Source organism: Mauremys mutica, chromosome 6, assembly GCF_020497125.1.
Source record: "Mauremys mutica isolate MM-2020 ecotype Southern chromosome 6, ASM2049712v1, whole genome shotgun sequence".
Classification (NCBI taxonomy): domain Eukaryota; kingdom Metazoa; phylum Chordata; order Testudines; family Geoemydidae; genus Mauremys; species Mauremys mutica.
Genome location: NC_059077.1, coordinates 35226185 through 35244295, shown reverse-complemented (window position 1 = coordinate 35244295; position 18111 = coordinate 35226185). Strand labels below are relative to the sequence as shown.

The window sequence follows — 18111 nt, the reverse complement described above, 5'->3', positions numbered from 1 at the left end:
GTATTTGTGAGAAAATAAGTAGAGCACTGTATGGATACAAAATTTGTATCTGCATCCGATCAGTGATCCGCAGACATGGTCCGCGCATATAAAGCAGATTTGCAGGGCTCTATCAATAAGATTGGGTTAGAACATGAACTTAAGGAGTCATGCTAAGTATCATGATGTTGAACTCAACTCTGCAGTCAGTGTAGATGGGAGCAAGTGGTGTTTAACACATCAGCTCATCAAGAGCAACTCTATGGTTTCAGTAATGTTTGCCCACAACCAGCTGATGTGATGTTAAACACAGTTCATCCCTGTCTACACTGGCTGCTATGTGGTGTTTTACTAAAATGACTTCTCATGGTTGTGTTCGATCCCAAGCTAATGTTCTAGTGAAGACAAGCCAGTGGTCTGTCACAGCTCTTTGTTGGGGGTCTGGAGAATAAAATATTTTGAGGAGTAGCAGGGGATTGGAGAGGTGGGTCTGTGAGAGGCTTGCTCTCTTATGAAGCAGTGCACAACAGACAAAGCTTTAGAGCCAGTGGGACAAAATCATTCAAAAGTGGTGGCATGATTATCATCACCCTTCAATGGGTCATCTATCCTAAAACAGGGTCAGGGAGCTGATTACAACGTGCTTCTGTTTTGTAGTGCACATGGGGCCTACACTAGCTGAACCATGCTAAAGACTGGGACAGGTCCAAGGGTTTAGATAAATTTAGGGACAAGAGTTAAAATACCATTAGATCCCCTATACATCACTGACATTGAGTCAGGGAACAGCTGTGCTGTAAGCAGCATCCTTCACACGGCAGCCATTGTAATGTAGGTTAATGCTAATGCTAATCCTTCCCTTATGGTGGCCAATTTTTCAAAAAAAATTTAAGGGGTTATACCTGGTTATACCAGCATGCACAGGTTTGGGGTGCAGCTATCTAGTGCTCTGCGCTCTCAGCACAGATGCTTTCCCGAGATATTCTGGTTGTACTGATTTTGGTTGTGGCTTTGGGCGACCTTTGGAAAGTTTAAATCCATTTAAAGAACACCTCACGACTAGGCCTGAACAAAAGTGTCCTCCGCTTATCAGAGACATTCAGCAACCAAAGCCCCTGGTTCTGCTTTTCATCAAATGACTTTCATATAACACAGGTCTCTGAGTCCATAAAAGTAATGACAGTCTAGCAAGTCTTTCCCCCAGAAAAGTATCATGTAGACAGGTGCTTTGGAGCTTTTTAATCATGCTACCAATGCCCGGTGTGTGCTATAACTAAACGCTCTCCAGTGCTGGCAATCTGACAGTGTGTTTAATTGGCCATTTGCTTGTGCAATTACTTAGTTTATGTGCATAGTAATGGTCACAACTCTCAACCGGTTGGATACAGTATATCACAAGGACCACAAATGAGGGAAACAGCAACTAAAACAAAAATTCATGCAGGAAACTTAAAATGCTGAGTGATTCTTTTGGTGTAAATAACTCTTAGCTCATGAGTCTTGATTTCTGATGTAAATAGTTTAAACAGTGTAAGTGAAGGGACACCAATCCTGTGTAAAATGGGAGCTGTCCCTTGAAATGAGAGACACATGACAAGTATGGTCACAGCAACTGTGGCAGCAATTTAGGCGTTTCTATACAGACATTTTTGCATATACAATGGGGCATGTGCAATTTTCAAAATTTTCCAAAATGTTTTACATGTCCCAGAATGTTTTAAGGGTGTGAAAAAGTGTTGTCAGGTTTAGGGTTTAAATGAGATTTTCATTCAGCAATGATGTAGAACTTAGATTAATATGAATACATTTTTAAAGCACTGATATTCCATATACAATATATTATGTTTAACAGCTCTTTTTTATAAGTAACATTTCTTTTTGTTGAAAAAAGCTGACAAATTGATGCTTAGTATTTTTCCTGTACGCAGAGTTTTATATGAACTAACTTGTTTGAATTCCATAGCTATTTTCACCACATCAATATTAACATGACATTAATTGGCTCCCTCTGCTGGCCGATTTACCACATTTATATAGTATCAGAGGGGTAGCCGTGTTAGTCTGGTTCTGTAAAAGCAGCAAAGAATCCTGTGGCACCTTGCATCTGAAGAAGTGGGTATTCACCCACGAAAGCTCATGCTGCAAAACGTCTGTTAGTCTATAAGGTGCCACAGGATTCTTTGCACATTTATATATTTTCTTTGCCAGCTTATGTTCTGCAACGAGCAAGCTGTGGTTGCATAACCAGTTTCCTTTCATCTCAGCACGATAAAACAATTAAGTTATGTTAGATTAATGTGTTAAACAAGCATGAAATAGCAACTAAATAAGAAAAAGAAGAGACAGTATAAAGAAAATGGGACAAATTCTGCCTCACATACATTCCTGTTGACTGTTGCCCAAGGACAGAGATGGTTGGAAAACTTCTGATGGAATCATTTTCCATTCGAAAATGCAGTTCCATCAAAACTAAAACATGTTGCAAAATCATTTTGATTTTGCCAACATTTTGTTTCAAAGAAAAAAACGGGTGGTAATGGTAGTGCGGGGGAGGAGGGCAGGAGGGAGAGGAGGAGGAGGAAAGTTCCAACAATGTCAAAACCTCTTCTTCCATATTTTTGGAACAAAATGTTTTGACTTTTCCTTTCAAATTTTTTTTTCATTTTGAATTTTTTAAGTTTAAATTAAAAAAATACCCTTAAAAAGTGAAAATAGAAATGGAAAGTTAATTTTGTTGAAAGAAAATGTTTGGAGTAGAGCAAATCTAATTTTTTTTCTGGAATTTTCCTTTGTGGTAATTTTGGGGTTCCGTTGCTAATAGGAACAAATTTCAAAATTTGAAATCCTCCACAAAGTGGAACTTACATTTCCACATAGCTCTACTCCAGATGCATGCAGGAGCAGCACTTGGCCTCATATGAACAACAGGCAAGTTACAAATTATGAAGTTTTTTTTTACCAGCCATAAAGCTGATGGGAGCTCTTGAGTAGAGCATAGGGCTCATCTACACAGCAACTGAGTGGTGTAATTCCCAGCTGGGATGGACGTACACGTGCTAGCATCTAAAAAAAATCAGTGTGATTGTAGTGGCTCAGGTTGGCCACTGAAGTATAATCCTGCGTGACCTCCTGAGTATGTCATTTGGCCGCTAGCCTGGACCACCCTGGGCTCACTGCTATTTTTGAGCACTAGCTCAAGCAGAGCTAGCACGTGTATGTCTATCCTAGATAGGAATTACACCTCCTAGCTGCTGTGTAGACATACCCTCAGCAGCAGAAGTGACGCTGGCCTGTGTGTGTGGATTGAATCATAAAAATATAGGAATTGCTGCACTGGATCAGACCCAAGGTCCATCTATACCAGTACAAGTGGCTAGCATCAGAGGCTTTAGAGAAAGATGCATGAAATCCCTTAGTAGGCAAATACAGGATAATCTGTCCCCCGTGAAGGTCTAATCCTAATCCCCAATAGTTAAAGATTGGTGTAAAACCTGAAACATGAGGTTTTATGTCCCCTCCCCCCCAATACTCTTTTTGTTAGTATTAACTATTATAACTGGACATTCTTGATATCTATATAACACACTAATCCCTCTTCAAATCTTGCTGAACTCTTGGCCTCATTGACAATCCTGTCGACTGTGAGACTTAAAAAAATAAAACTAGATCATAAATTGTACCTTTTTAAACACTGTTCATTCCGCTTTAAAATTTAGGAAAAATACATGTGTATTTGATACATCATCTTGGGGCTCTCTGCTCCATTCAATACAGTTTCCTAGCTCCCATTAATATGAATGGAGATTATGAGTGCGCACAGAGGGAATAATAGGTCATGTTGATGAGGGCGTGTTTCTGTAAGGAAAAGTAATGTGCCAAAGTAGTTGCTATGGCAACTACTTGTGTTATTGAAAACAGAGGAGTTAAAAAAAATCAGTTCTAAGCACTTGGGGGCAATTGTTGGGGCATATTCTGTTCTGCCAGATGGCAACAGCTCCTTTCTGCCAGCTTTTAAGTCCTGGTTTATGGTCCTTATTTGCATGGCTGTTTTGGATATGTGTCTCTTCAGCTAGATGTGGCACAAATGAAGGTGGGTGCAATTGGATGGAATGTCTCAGCAGGGCAAACAGTATTGCAGCCAACACAATGCTTTTCAAAAGGGAAAGCAGTTATGACAAGAATCTAAAATAAGGTAATATAAGCAGAAAAGTGAACAGATTCCTCAGCTTGGGATTCGACCCAGACCTATGATCAAGGGTATGAAAGACTCTCTCTGCCTCTGCTTCCCAACTAGCTGCTCTTAGCCTCTCCCCATAGCACTTGTGCAAGGAAAGGAAGAAGGTGAGCTGAAGTCTATCACGTGTTCACTAGGAACCAAAAAGTGTCCTGCCACAGTGAGTTTTAATGAATGGCAAAAATGTATCTCTTTATAGAAGTGACTGATGAATCTCCAAAGGGTTGGGGGCTGGAGTTTGGTAACCCCCTGAACATCTGGATGCTCATCCAAAATATTGGGATCTGTGGAGTCTGCTAAATTGGGTAGAAAATCTTAATAATATCAGGTTCTTGTGAGATTCTGATATTTCCTGATTCTGGCTCAGTCAAAATACCAAAAAGATAGCTTTTCTTGTGGTATGAAGCACTTCCACTGTTCGGCAGAGCAAAGGACAGAGATGCTCAAAGCTGCATAATAATTATCCCTGTGGTTAAGACTACCACCTAGAAATCAGAATCTGGCTCACAGATCCTGCCTCATTTACACCACTGTACATGTAGAGTAACTCCACTGATTTCAATGGGAGTTGAATGCCTTTCTGGATCTCTCTCTCTATGTTGTAAATAATAATCCAAGCTTTCTGAATTTGGAAAAAAGTTTCAGTTGATGTTTTGGCTAAAGATTTGACTTGTTTCTTTTAACGGGTTAAACTATTCTCTTTTGTACATATAAGCAGTGAGTTTTCCACTTTTACTAAACAATGTATGTGGGATTTTCGGAAAGTGGGTCATAGGACTGTATGAAACAAATAATATTAGCAGGGCTCTAGTGGGAGGGACAAGAAAATTACCAGCTCAGACACCCTGAACCCAGAGGAATTACTGTTAGCTAGCTTGCAAGCCCCTTATAGTGTTGTTTTGGGCAAGTATATGTAGGTGGTTGGTGGAAGCACATCAATTTCAAGGCATGTGAGTAGCATGGACTGTGGTCTCCAATTGCTGTGCTGACAATTCAGCAAGGAACTAAAGGGCAGACCTCCAGCCTAGAGCAGGAGCTTCAAAAGCTTAGAACTCCTCATAGTTAATTCAGGCTGGAGAAGCTAATTTTACTGTGTTACTCTTACCACTCACCATTTTCTCATAACTGATTCTGCTCTTAGTTTTCTATGTACTTTACTTTGTTTCCTAGTTTGAGAGAGAGAGAGAGAGAGAGTGTGTGTGTGTAATAATCTGTTATCGCTTTCTGTATTTAGTAACTCTTACCATACTCTCAACCTAAGGGATGGAATAAAGAACTGACTATGGTGCAATACCAAACAAGTCTCTAGTCTAAACTAACACGAGGGCTCCTTCAGGAAACTGTATGGGTAGCAGTGTCATGTCACAGCTCTGAATAAACCCACCACTGGCTGCAGCATTAGCTGCGTACCCCATTCTAATGACATTACAGTTCTAATGATTCCAACACAAATAGTTCACACGTCAGCCAGCAAAATTAGAAGGCAGGTGCTGCATATCATTTGCTATTGATATACTTCTTTATACTGGCAGATGGATGAACTTTTAATTAAAATTGTTGCCGCAATTAGTGATAGTACTCAATGCAATGTTACAAGCAATCACAAAACTCGCTTATCATTTCGCTTCTTACCAAGTTGCTCTGCTAAATGTTTGCCTCTCTCAGTGGAGATTACCCGCTCGTCCTCCATGTCACATTTATTACCGACCAAAATAACCTGGGCATTATCCCATGAATATGTTTTGATTTGAGTTGACCTTAAAAAAAGAGAGAGAGAGAGAAATAAAGAGTCAAAGCAAATAAAACTGCCCCAAAAATCAAATTCAAACAATCATAACAAGGCAAATGAGGACAAAACTGACATCTCGACTAAAATGGTTCTAAGCAGTTCTGACTCTCAAATAAGCATAGGGCTGTATGATGCAAAACATTGGAGCAATATTCTGCCAGCAGCCTTTCTTCCTTTTATTACTGAAAAGTAGCTGCCCTGCTACCCCCCTCCCTCCCTCCCAGCATAAAAAGGATGTATTTTCACACTGGAACAAAAACCCTTCCAACTGAACCAGAGTGTTTTTTAGCAAAAAAAAATGAACAGTTTATTCATATATTATCTTCCACCTTTCAAAATTAGGATCTAAATTTAACAGCAAAAGTTCACAGGCATTCTGGCTTCCTCCTGTTATTCCTTCCCAGCACATTGCTCTGGAGCCCTTTGTTCTAACAGGGTTCAAACCTCCCTTTTGTTTTTAGACATATGTGCCACCATGATATTGTCTTAGATAATTTTTGAGACTATATCACAATCTTGCTTCCTGACTTTAGGCAGCAGCAAACCAGTCTTACTATGGTTCTGTTTCTTTTTTTAAACTTTATTTATGATAAATCCACAGAATTAAGTAGCTGCTGCTGCAGAATTTGGTTCCATTGTACAGAGAGGCCCTGGTTAGGCATAAGAGAAGATTAAATGGCATCATAATGCTGTTGCTCAGTTACTTTTGAAACTGGAAAGTGCTGGTTGTACACCCAATAGTGACACTTTCCCATCACATAGCTACTCTATGCATATATTTGGAAGTTCATAGGTATGCACAAAACCTACCATGTTATACTTTACCCAGGTACCATGGTAGAGAGACTATGGTTGTACTCAGCGCAAGACCAGAGGATGGACATGTGCAAAAATGACTATAGGCCACCTTTGTAACCCCCTAGATCCTGTGGCCAATCTACCTATGTCCAGACACCCGGCACAAGTTAGAGCAGCCTGCTGTAGCTTACAGTGCCAACACATAGCCCTCAAACATTCATTCCAGAAGCCGGATATCACTGGCGCATGGAGGGGCTCAGCCACTCACTGCTCTCCCAATGACACATCACCTGCACTGAGGCCATAGGGTGAGTGGCATAGAATTTGCTACTGGAGCTCTACTACACCACCTAAGGATTTGCACTGCATGGGAATTTTGAAGGGCTGATTAGGCTGGCTTTAGGGCCACTTTGCTCCACCACAGTAAGCAAAAGGCAGATGAAGTGCGGCTGAAGATCTAGACCTACATATTTGGCATTTAAGTATTTAATAATGATATGTGGTCTGAAATATTGGTTTACACACTGTTCTCATGGGTCTGCCAGGTTTTTTCCTACATTAAAATGGGAATTCTACTGCACATTTTTGGAATCAAGTTCTCAAATGGCTATTTCATGTAGTGTACCATCAGTAAGGCTAAGATGTTGTCATGGATATATTTTTAATAAACGTCACGGACAGGTCACATGCAATGAACAAAAATTCACGGAAGCCCGTGACCTGTCCGTGACGTTTACTAAAAATATCTGTGAGAAAATGGGGAGCTGCGGGGTCCTCACATCTCCTGTGGCAGCTGGGCAGCTGCAAAGCCCTGGCTCAGAGCTTGGGGACCCCACCACCCGTGGGGCTCGGAGCTCCAGGGTCCCCTGGTGCCTGCAGCTTGGAGCTGTAGGGTCCTGCAGTGGCTTGGAGCTCTGGGAACCCCTGCTACCCACGGCACCCTGGAGCTCAGGGGTACCCCCGCCACCTCCGTGACAAAATCATAGTCTTAATCATCAGGTCCTATAACTAAAGCAGTCTAGAGAGGTCAGAATTTTATATTATACTTAAAGATACTATTGCTTAGAAAATAGGACACCATAAATTAGTTTTGGCAGAAATGTATTTTTGGAACCTTGCTGAGTTCTTATGGAATTTGTGGTTAATCAGAATACAGTTAATAGTTTTCACCAGAGCTACAGTGGTCGCCGTGATAAACTTGCAGATGGCAGTAACTCAAACCTCATACATTATCAACCCATTAGTGACTCTTATTTGTGATCAGTCATGAGTTCAAGCCCATTGCTTATTTCAGTGGAAAATGGAAGATATTTTTAAAAATAAAATGTAGTGAGAGTAAAATAAATAGTTCTAGTTAATGAGTAAATTAGTCATGCATTTATATGCAAGTCTGAAATCCTAAATAAAAATGTTTTCACTGTAAAACCGTTTGTTTGGTTTACACGTGTATGCACCACACATACTGGTTTGAGTGTCTTTGAACATAAGAATTAGAAACACCCTTTATTAAAAAGAGTGTTATTGTGCCTTCTAGTACATGAGAACCTGTGCATACAAACAAAGCTCTTCCCACTTAAAAAAAAAATAGTCTTTGATAATCTGACTGGTCTAGATCTCATTTTGGAAGTTGTAGAGAGTTTCTTATTTCAGCTAAAAGTTAAGAGATCTTGTCCTTACTAATGACAGTACAGGGTCAGAGAAAGAAAATCTGACCCGAAGTTCTCACTTGTCTTACATGGTCCGCTTCTGTTCAGAGATGACTTTGTAGTGCAGAAGTGAAAATGACTGTCTGTGGGAGTATGCAGAGCAAATTTCCCCCTCCAGCCCACCCCACTACACTGTCACATCAATAGGAGAATGGATTCAAAAGAATTTAATAGGGCCACTACCATTATGTTTTCCTCTGACATACATTTCAACTAATGGCTTCTATAGATCTTTTCATCCACAAGTCACCACAAAAACCAACACAAAGATCTATTAAAACACAATTTTTCCCCTTCCTTGCATATATGACTTTTCAAATGGCAGAGCTTTCTGACAGACCCAAACTATGTAGTTTTGTCCTTGAAAAGAACTTTAGCCTCAGGAAAACTGAAGACATGAAAAGGCAAAGCTGATATTTGCAGCGAACTGAATACAGCAATTGTTGTCCAGTCTGACTGACCTACTGTTTGGCAACAGTAATTTACCTTGCAAATCTTTCATATGCTAGTTGCATTGTAGGCATGCAATCTGCAACATGCTTTAATTTTTTTTAATGTATGGGCACCACAGACACACATTAATGCAGCAGTTCAATGATCTATTCTTTCCAGTGATCAACTCAAGTCTTGTATTGCAATTCAGCTGCTTGCAAGACAAGAGTGTTGGTGAAATGCTGACTAAAGCAACACTATTTTCTCTTCTAAATATAGTATAGTATTCTGCAGTAACGCCTCAAAGCATTACAATTCACACTAATGTTACTGTACTGTTTTGGACTATTACTTTAGAACACTGTCAATACTATAGTCTTTTTATTTTCATTCAGTTTGGTGGTGTCAGTCATTTGCGTGGAAGCTATACTGTAGCAGGCAGCTGCCTCGTCAGGAAAACAGCATTTAAATTCTATTTTGTGTATAATAAAACTACAAACAATTATTTAAAAACAATAGTCCAGAAAGGCTCACGTGCATGCATGCATGCATGCACACACAGTTTTGCTCAATGGCTCAAATCCTACCTATTTCTGAAATTTAACTCTTATCTCTCAAAATAACAAGCAGGCTCTTTAGATTAGTGGGGTGTGGCATGTTTTTATATGTTTCCTTACAGGACCACTTACAGAAGCAGGGAATAATATCACAGCATTGCCTAGACAGAGTCATTTTCTGTCACCTCATCTCTTATGAAGACACAGCTTTCAAAGGGGGAATTAATGTGTCTTTTATGAACATACCATTACAGAGTCAGAACACCACAGGATACCAGCACCGTGCATTCTCAACTACCCCACATTTGAAACAGTTACTAGAATGCCTGTATTTAGCATTCCCTCTGATGCTTCTTAGGCACCAGTGAGGGGGGAATGGTGCTGGGCAGAGCCCGGTGCCGGCTGTGCACTCCACACCAATGCCAAGATGCTCGGTGTGGGATCTGAGTGGAAGGGCTCCGATGCAGGAAGAAGCACAGCCTCCATGAGGAGGGCCCTCAAGCAGATATCTCGCTCCTTTTGGGTTGTAGGGTGAAAGTTCTTACAGATTCTGCACTTGTCCTTTCTATGGGACTCCCCCAAGCACTTCAAACAACTGTCATGGGGGTCACTAATAGGCATCAGCCTGCTGCATGACAATCATGGTTTGAAGCTGGGCAAATGGGGCATGCCCTGCTCCGGGACTCTAACTACCAACTAACCTAACACTTAACTTAATGGCTAACTAGGAACCTACAAACTATATACAAAGAAGACAGACAATGGGCTGTGAAGAACTGCTAATGCTCTTGTGATGCAAGACAAGGCACTCTGACCAACCGTTCCAGGCAATAAGAAGGAACTGAGAGGGCATAGGCACCAATTTTTCAAGGCCCTGGTGGGTACTCGGCCCTGCCCCCCCTCACCTTCACCCCGTCCTGCCCCTGCCCCGCCCCCATCACAATCCCTTCTCCAAGTCCCTACCCCAACTCCGCCCCCTCCCTGCCCCTATTGGATCCCTTCCCCAAATCCTCACCCCAGCCAACCTCTTCCCTTAGTGCGCCGCATTCCCCCTCCTCTCCTTCTCCCTTCCCTCACAGCACTTGGCGCCGCAAATCAGCTGTTTCGCGGCGGCAAGCGCTGGGAGGGATGTGGGAGAAGTGGAGCTGGAGCACACTCAGGGGAGGAGGTGGAGCGGAGGTGAGCTGGGGTGGGGCATGGAGCTGCCAGTTGGTGCAGAGCACCCACCAATTTTTCCCCATGGGTGCTCGAGCCCTGGAGCACCCACGGAGTCGGCGCCTATGGGATAGGGTTGGCAGCGCCTAATATACCGACTCATGAGGGAGGCACTCAAGAGGGCACTACAGCCGACTCTATGGATACCGCTAAGGCAAAAATCTCTGACGACTGTGCATGTGGGCGCACACACCCCCCTAGAATGGAATCGACATAAGCAAGCACCCGAAGAAGAATACATCTGTCAACAATGACAAACCCCATCTGTAATCCGTGCATTGTTTTTTGAATCCAAAGCTCTCCAATATTTGGTAGATCATATGCACTGTCCGCAGTCAGTCCCTACTGACTATGCTCCAGAGGGGGTCATGCACATTGTTTATTTCAGCAAGTTCAGGAACATATTGGGCTTCTGATGGGCTAGTTTCAGACAGAAGTATGCAATTAACTGGAGTGCAGTATTCTGCCAAAGAAACATTTATGTGCTGTGGGTACTGCTGAGGCTGTGCTGAGTTCCTAACAATTCTTGCCTCCTGCCCAGGAACAATTCTTCAGAAAGCCAGGAGTTTGGTTGGGCTGCCAGCTGCTGCAAAATTATTATATGAATTATGGTGTATCCCAGGTTGGCTTTACTATAACACTTTCAATTACTGAAGCCTCAGCATTATGCATCTGCAAGTTTGGATGTTTATCTGAACCTGTGGAGGCCCGGTCCAACTCCTCTGTCCCCAAATAAGCTCCTTCTCTTTATGTGCAGTAGCCTTTCTGAGGGAGAAGGCTGAGTAGCCTCATACCCCCATGTCTTCAAGGAAGGACAGAAGGCCTGATCTTCTGGCAGCATGTTCAGGAGGCATCACTCTCCGTTAGTGATTGGACAGACATAGAGCATCTCCCCTACTCTCTCTCCAGTGGGGAATGTTTCCTACTTTCTTTTCATCTGGGGGGAGGGAGGAGGCTCTAGCATTCTTCTCAGTTCTCTCTGTTGGACATGAGGCAGGTTTGGAGGTTTTGCCACCCTACTGCATGACCTCTATTCTCTAGTGAGTAATCCCAGGTACCCTGATTCCTCCTCTGTGTCCTCCTTTGTCTTCTAGACCTTTGTGATTCCCAGTGTCTCTCTGGGTCCTCCTACATCTCACTTTATGTCCTTCAATCCCATGCATCCACCAGGTCTTTCTGTTTACCTTTCGGTCTTCTCTCTCCCACTCAGCCCCTGGGATGGGATGGGGATGGGGGCCCTACAGAACTATTTCAGTCCCATCCCTGCAGTGCTCAGGCTGGCTGGTCATTTGGATGCTGCCTGCTCTCCAGCTGCTCTGTTTAGCTCTCACACCCTGCAGGGGGCAGAGCAGCTGAGTAAGGAGACAGAAAGCTGAGGTAGGCTCAGGCCTTCCACCTGTTTTACATGACAACCCATTATGGCAGGAGGTCTATCAATTTTTTTAAAATCAGCTGTTAGCTGAGCTGCCTGGGACAACAAAAACCTAGGATTGAGGTTAACTCTGGCGAAAATGGGATTGTTGGCAAGCACGATCCTAGGTAGCCTTTGCAGGCTCAGGTAAACATCCAATATTTGGATGCTTATTTGAATCTCAAACTTATGGCTCTGTTCATTTCCATATTCCTACTGTATTAAAAATATCCATACATTCACCAGAATGCACCCAGCTCAGTGGCAGCCGGGAACTGGACACAGCACCAAGACAACACAACTAGTTTGGAGAATTATCCCTGGAAAAAATATTTTCCAACTACTAACTAAGAAAACTTAAAGTTTGCAACTTTTGAAAACCAGTCAAAATAGCCAGGCTCAAACATTCTGTTCCTCCTGCCATGGGCTAACAGGAACTGATGTACAATTCGGAATAAAAGCTGGTAGAAAAACTGTGTCTCCACCCAAAGGTTTAAATAGTCATCACGAAGAGAAGACACAATGACTTTGAGTGTGCTCTGCTCATAAAAGATTCAAAGGGGAGTGGGCATGTTAGAATCTCTTAACATGTTCCCTATGGGTCACTTCACTGTTAGTTTAATGACTGCTGATTTTAGTGCTGAGATGTCCATTTGTCCCATTCAACTAGGCTGAGTGAATCTACTCTGTCCAGCCCAATTCTACTCTATCTTGGAGGAGGAAATATTAGTGTGTTACAGACAGCAGAGTAAGTCCCCGCAGTGGGACAGTGGACCAGCATGGACAGGGGCTGAGGAGGCTGAGGAGTGCTAAGAACCAAAACAATTTAAAAAAATGCTTTTTCTTCAGCACCACACAGTGGGAAGGAAATGGGAGCCACTGAGAAGTGGGGGGAGTAGTAGAAATGGGATATACTAAACATTCTGTTGTTGGTAAACTGATTTTTCCAGCAACAGGCCTTGATGCATAAATATTGACCAGGCTGGTCAAACAGCATTCCACAAACTCAATTCTGTCTGAATTAACGGGCAAATGTAGTTTAAAATGCACTTTAGTTGTGAAATAAACCCATACTGACGGACGCTGAAGAATATCAATGACTCAATACCTCCTACTGACAGACTTTATCTTCCTTGTGCACGGTCCTGCTGTGTGCATCTTCCAACTACAGGCTACATTTTTTACCTTCCCTGGGAGGCAGATAAATTGAACATGCAGAAGCTGTGTGACAGGTGTGACATTAATGAAGTTCTGGTTCATTTGCTGCTAGCAGACTAGTTAAGAGAAAATGAGCATTACACAGAAAATCACAGCTATGCCCTACTCCAGTAGAAACTGGGTCTACTGTAAGTCAAATTATTTTATTTTTACCAGTGAACAAGACTGAAAGGAAACCTTATCAGGAAAATCTGCCATAAGCCTCTGTGGCAGCAAATTCATAAATGAACACCACAAGCGACATTCCAGTCCTGAGATAACAAGAATAAAAATATATTTATAATCCTTTCAGCTGGTAGCAGTAAGCTAACCTCCTGATCTAATGCATTTATTTTGTTTTGATAACAACACGCTAGGAAATGTGACCCTAGCTTCTAACCTCTCAATTCAGAAAGAGTTTAGTGCCTTCAGAAAAAAAGAAGAGCTAAACATTAAAGTAAAAAGCTCACATCCTAAATGACATCTATTATCACACCAGTATATTAATGGCTCTCTGATTATCCCAATATGGTATGTGTATATGCTATATGCCAGCCCAGTAATGTCAGCTATTGTGAATGATTTGGGTGTGCAATTAACACAACACAGGGAGAACAGACATTTCAATGGGTTGTAAGTATATAGTCCTGTGTGGCACCTTGGATATGGGGGATAGGCATCACGGATTTCATTCCTCCTCTAGCCAATTCTTCTAATCTATTAAACATGTAAATACCCTTTCCACTCAGTGTCCTCCAGAGCATGGCCAGCCACTTGTGGTCATATTCAGGCTTCACAAAACCCAAAGAGCTCCCTGCCTAAGTTCCTGCAGGTCTCCCAGTGAGTCCTGCTACTGAGCACAGAGATGCTTCTTGTGCTGCAGCCTCTTCAGTCTGACCTCTTTGTGACATTACACCCCATATTCTTCATAGAAATATTGTTATGATATGAATATGGCATAACTAAGATATATTTTATGCAAGATGGATCACGTGAAGTATCATTGAAAAGGTTATGATTAGAGCTCCGGGTCTGTTATGGAGGTCATGGATTCCATGACTTTAAACAACCTTCGTGACTTCTGCAGGGGCCAGTGTGGTTGACCCCAGGACTGCCCAAGCAGCTGGCTCTGGAGTGGCCCCAGAGTCAGGCAGTGGCTCCCGGCCGGCTGGTGCGTCCACGGCCCCAGGTTGGAGCAGCTGTAGCCTGTGGCACCCTGCAGCTGGAGCCGCTGGCCCCAAGGCGCCCCCCATTCCCAACACCCACCCCCCGCGATGCGCCCACCACCAGCACCTCCTCCCCATTTAAACACAGGTATAAATCATGGACAGGCCATGGACCGTGAATGTTTGTTTACTGCCCATTATCAGTCCATGACTTTTACTAAAAATACCCGTGACTAAATCGTAGCCTTAGTTATGATTTACTGAATGTGTTTATCCAATTAGTATGCAAGTATCATTTTTGTATCTGAAGTTAGGAATACTGTCTATGTAACAATTACAACTGCATGGGTATGTGCTTGGGAAACACCCACCAGAGAGTAAGCAATCAGCCTTAATGGGCCATTCAGAAAAGACGAGTCTTCAAAGATGTGGATCCCCCATCTTCCCAGGAGTTCCTTCCTGTGGACCTTGCAAATTAATCTTGTCTCATGGTTGCCCTGACACTGAATGGTCATGTGATAATGTCACCTGGTACAAAATACCACCTTGGACACTGCTGGTACTTTTCCACTGGAAACAAAGGCTTCCTGCCTTATGTAAATTCTATTTAAGGCTGGGAAGCAAGGCAATCAAAACTCTCCTCCATTGCCTGCCCAGGAAGGAAGATTGCTAAAAACACCTGAAGGGAAAGGCAGGGTTGAGTCCAGTCTGAGACAAGTGTCCAGTCTGTAAAGAGAAATAACTGGAACTCTAAGCTACAGCAACCCTGCAACTTGCCTAAAACAACATTTAGGGTGAGAAATTACATTTTGTAACCTGTTTTTTGAGTGTATTAAGCTTAGTTTGCATGTTTTGTTTTATTTGCTCAGTAATCTGCTTTGTCATGTTTACTATCCTTTATAATCACTTAAAAATTACCCTTTATAGTTAATAAACTTATTTCTTGTTCATTTCAAAACCTAGTTTGTGCATTTCATATCTGGGAGTAGGCAAAAAGATGTGCATAACTCTCTCCACATTGAGGGAGAGGGCAAATTTTTATGAGCTTGCGCTGTGCAGATCTTTCTATACAGCACAAGACAATATTATTTTGGGTTTACTCCCCGAAGGGGGAGTGCATGTGAGTGCTGGGTGAACCCTCAAGTTAATTCCTCCCACACAGAGCTGATCAAGGTGTCTCTGTGTCCATTTGCAGCTGGGTGTGTCCCTACCTGTGTGCTGGAGAAGGACTGAGGGCCTGGCACAGCTCGGACAGGGTGAGGAAACCTAGGCTGGTGAAACAGGTGGAACCAGTGGGACCCCAGCACATCAGGTGTCATCCTGGATGGTGGGTCCAACCCATCACATTCTCTTGTCCTTCCCCTTTTCTCTGGCCTCCATATTTCTCTGTCTCTCTGCCCTTTCCTGGGCCTCTTTCTTCCCCATCATCAGCCTCCCAATTTCTCTTTGCCTTCTCTGGGATCTCTTTTAACGCATTTCTCCTCCACCTCCTGGCCAACCCCTACACATCTTTAAAGCCCCTTCTCCATTCCTCCCAGCTTCTCTTTCCCTTCTTCTTTCATGGATTATTTTCTCTCATGTTCCCAACTTTTGCCTGTAGCCCACAATGGGATCCGAGAAGCAAAACGTTCATGTCCCAGACCTGGACTTAAGGATTCTGCAATAACGGCTTTCCAGACTTGAACTTCACCAAAACTATACCCATCTGTCTGAAATCTTCACATAGGGTCGTATGAGTCTTACTAGAAAGTCAAAGGCCATTCAGAGAAGGGGTTTTATGAGATAAAATAATCTATGTTTTTAGAAGCTTCCCAATATCTTGCATCACTTACACCACAAACTGCAAAATAAGGCCTAACAGAGCCCACTGAGGAGATTTGGATTGTGTAGGTAGAGCATTTTTTTCTGAGTATTGTTGTGGAGGGTGGGGAAAGGCAGAGAACGGACAGAACAGAGAGAGAGGCAGAGGCAAAAAGCAAAAAAGCCAAGCACATTGTGACCCTGGAAAAAGTGAGAGAGTGAGCTTTTGGGTCTGTTGGCTAAAGAGGCTTGGGGCTGTAAGTTAAGAAATGTCTCCTTTTGTTCTTGATTCCTGCTGCATTCAGGGAAACAGGACTTTGTACATCCCTTGTAAATAAACAAGACTGCATCAAGAAAAATACCAGACACCATCAATTTCTACTTTCAGCCAGAAGATACTCAGGTCCCCGAACTCTGACTAGCCATGCGGGTCAAAAAGCAGCAACAGTTTCTATATTTCACAGCTGTGCAGGATGGAAAGGGGAATGGAAGTGTAGCCTCTAACTGTTCGGGTGATGTTATCAGTGAATTTCCTTGTATTCAAATGTCTGATTTTTTTTTTAAGTACAATCTTACCAGGGAATTTCAAGTCTTTCAATTTTAAAAACAACTATATTATGTTAAGGCATTTCCCCCCAAAGTTAGTGACACAGCATGTTTTTCAATTTTAACTCCCACATAAGGCATTGTTTTCCTCCAGGAAATTATATGTCACTGCTGTTATGGACGATTTCTTTCCCACAACGAATACTATTTTATATTAAATTTTATTCTAATCTAATATCATACAAGCAATTTTGTTAAGGATTTACAATTCAGCTTCAGTTTGCACCATGCCTGTATAATAGGTTTTTTAATAAATGCACTGAAAATCTGCAATATTCAGATGAGGAATCACTTGTGATACTCAAATGCTAACTCACAGGGTGGCTGATATATGCTACTGAAAATGTGAAATGTGGGCTAAAGACCATTATGCTGAAAAAAATAATTAATATGTATGTTTTATAGTTGGAATTAGGACCAACTATTCAGCAGCTTGCTGCCACACCTAATTTGCATAAAATGGATCATACTGCAGATGCTCTCATCTGCTGTATACTTGGAACACTCCTGTGCTTCCTGCCTTCTTCCCTGCTGTGGCCTACAAGTGAAACTCTTTCCCTATTCAATATAGCACTAGCAAGAGCCCTGTTGTGCACCACCAATACTAACACTTATCACTCAAAATGCTGTCACCATGTCTTACATTAGAAAAATGCCTATGCTCTAAGATAGGCCTATACTCCATTCTTATGCCCCACTGTACATTTTGTGTCTGATTTGTGATGTCCGTTTGTTTAGACCGGAAGACCATCAGGATAGGGACACGATTTTGTTCTTCATCTTGTGTGGTCAGCACTCTACAGCTGGCACTTAAACAAAACTAATATAGAGGCATGGGACTACAGGTCCCAGCAGGCAACACATTGGTGTGATCTGAGCTTCCTTTCTCTGGACTCTGTAGGCTGCTCCTCTATAATACAGGTGAGGGTAACTATGAACTATAATATAAAACTCTGTGATCCCCTCAGGGTTTTGTGGGCCTTGACTGCAGGTGTGAATCAACTCAGATGATAATATAATTAATAATAGTAAATTATCTGCCAAAGTCAACAGCATTTCATTCCTTTTCTGTTTTGCGTTATTACCATCGTTTCTTTTATTTTAGCCTTATTGGTTGATGGACTTTAACTGTTTACATAGACATTTTGGGGAAAACAATGAGTAATTTGCTCAATATCAATGGGTAAGAGATGTCCAATCTGCTTCACATATACATTTTAT

General features: G+C 42.2%; 1 protein-coding gene across 9 annotated transcripts in view; it reads right to left on the bottom strand.

Annotated features, from left to right (window-relative positions):
- The window catches only part of RAB3C (RAB3C, member RAS oncogene family), a 197889-nt gene that overhangs the window by 14849 nt on the left and 164929 nt on the right, over nt 1-18111 (bottom strand). For all 9 annotated transcript variants that reach the window (XM_045020978.1, XM_045020977.1, XM_045020983.1 and 6 more), the window contains exon 4: nt 5846-5970. In XM_045020978.1, the coding sequence (XP_044876913.1) occupies nt 5846-5970 (125 nt within the window). The remainder of the gene's footprint in view (nt 1-5845; nt 5971-18111) is intronic.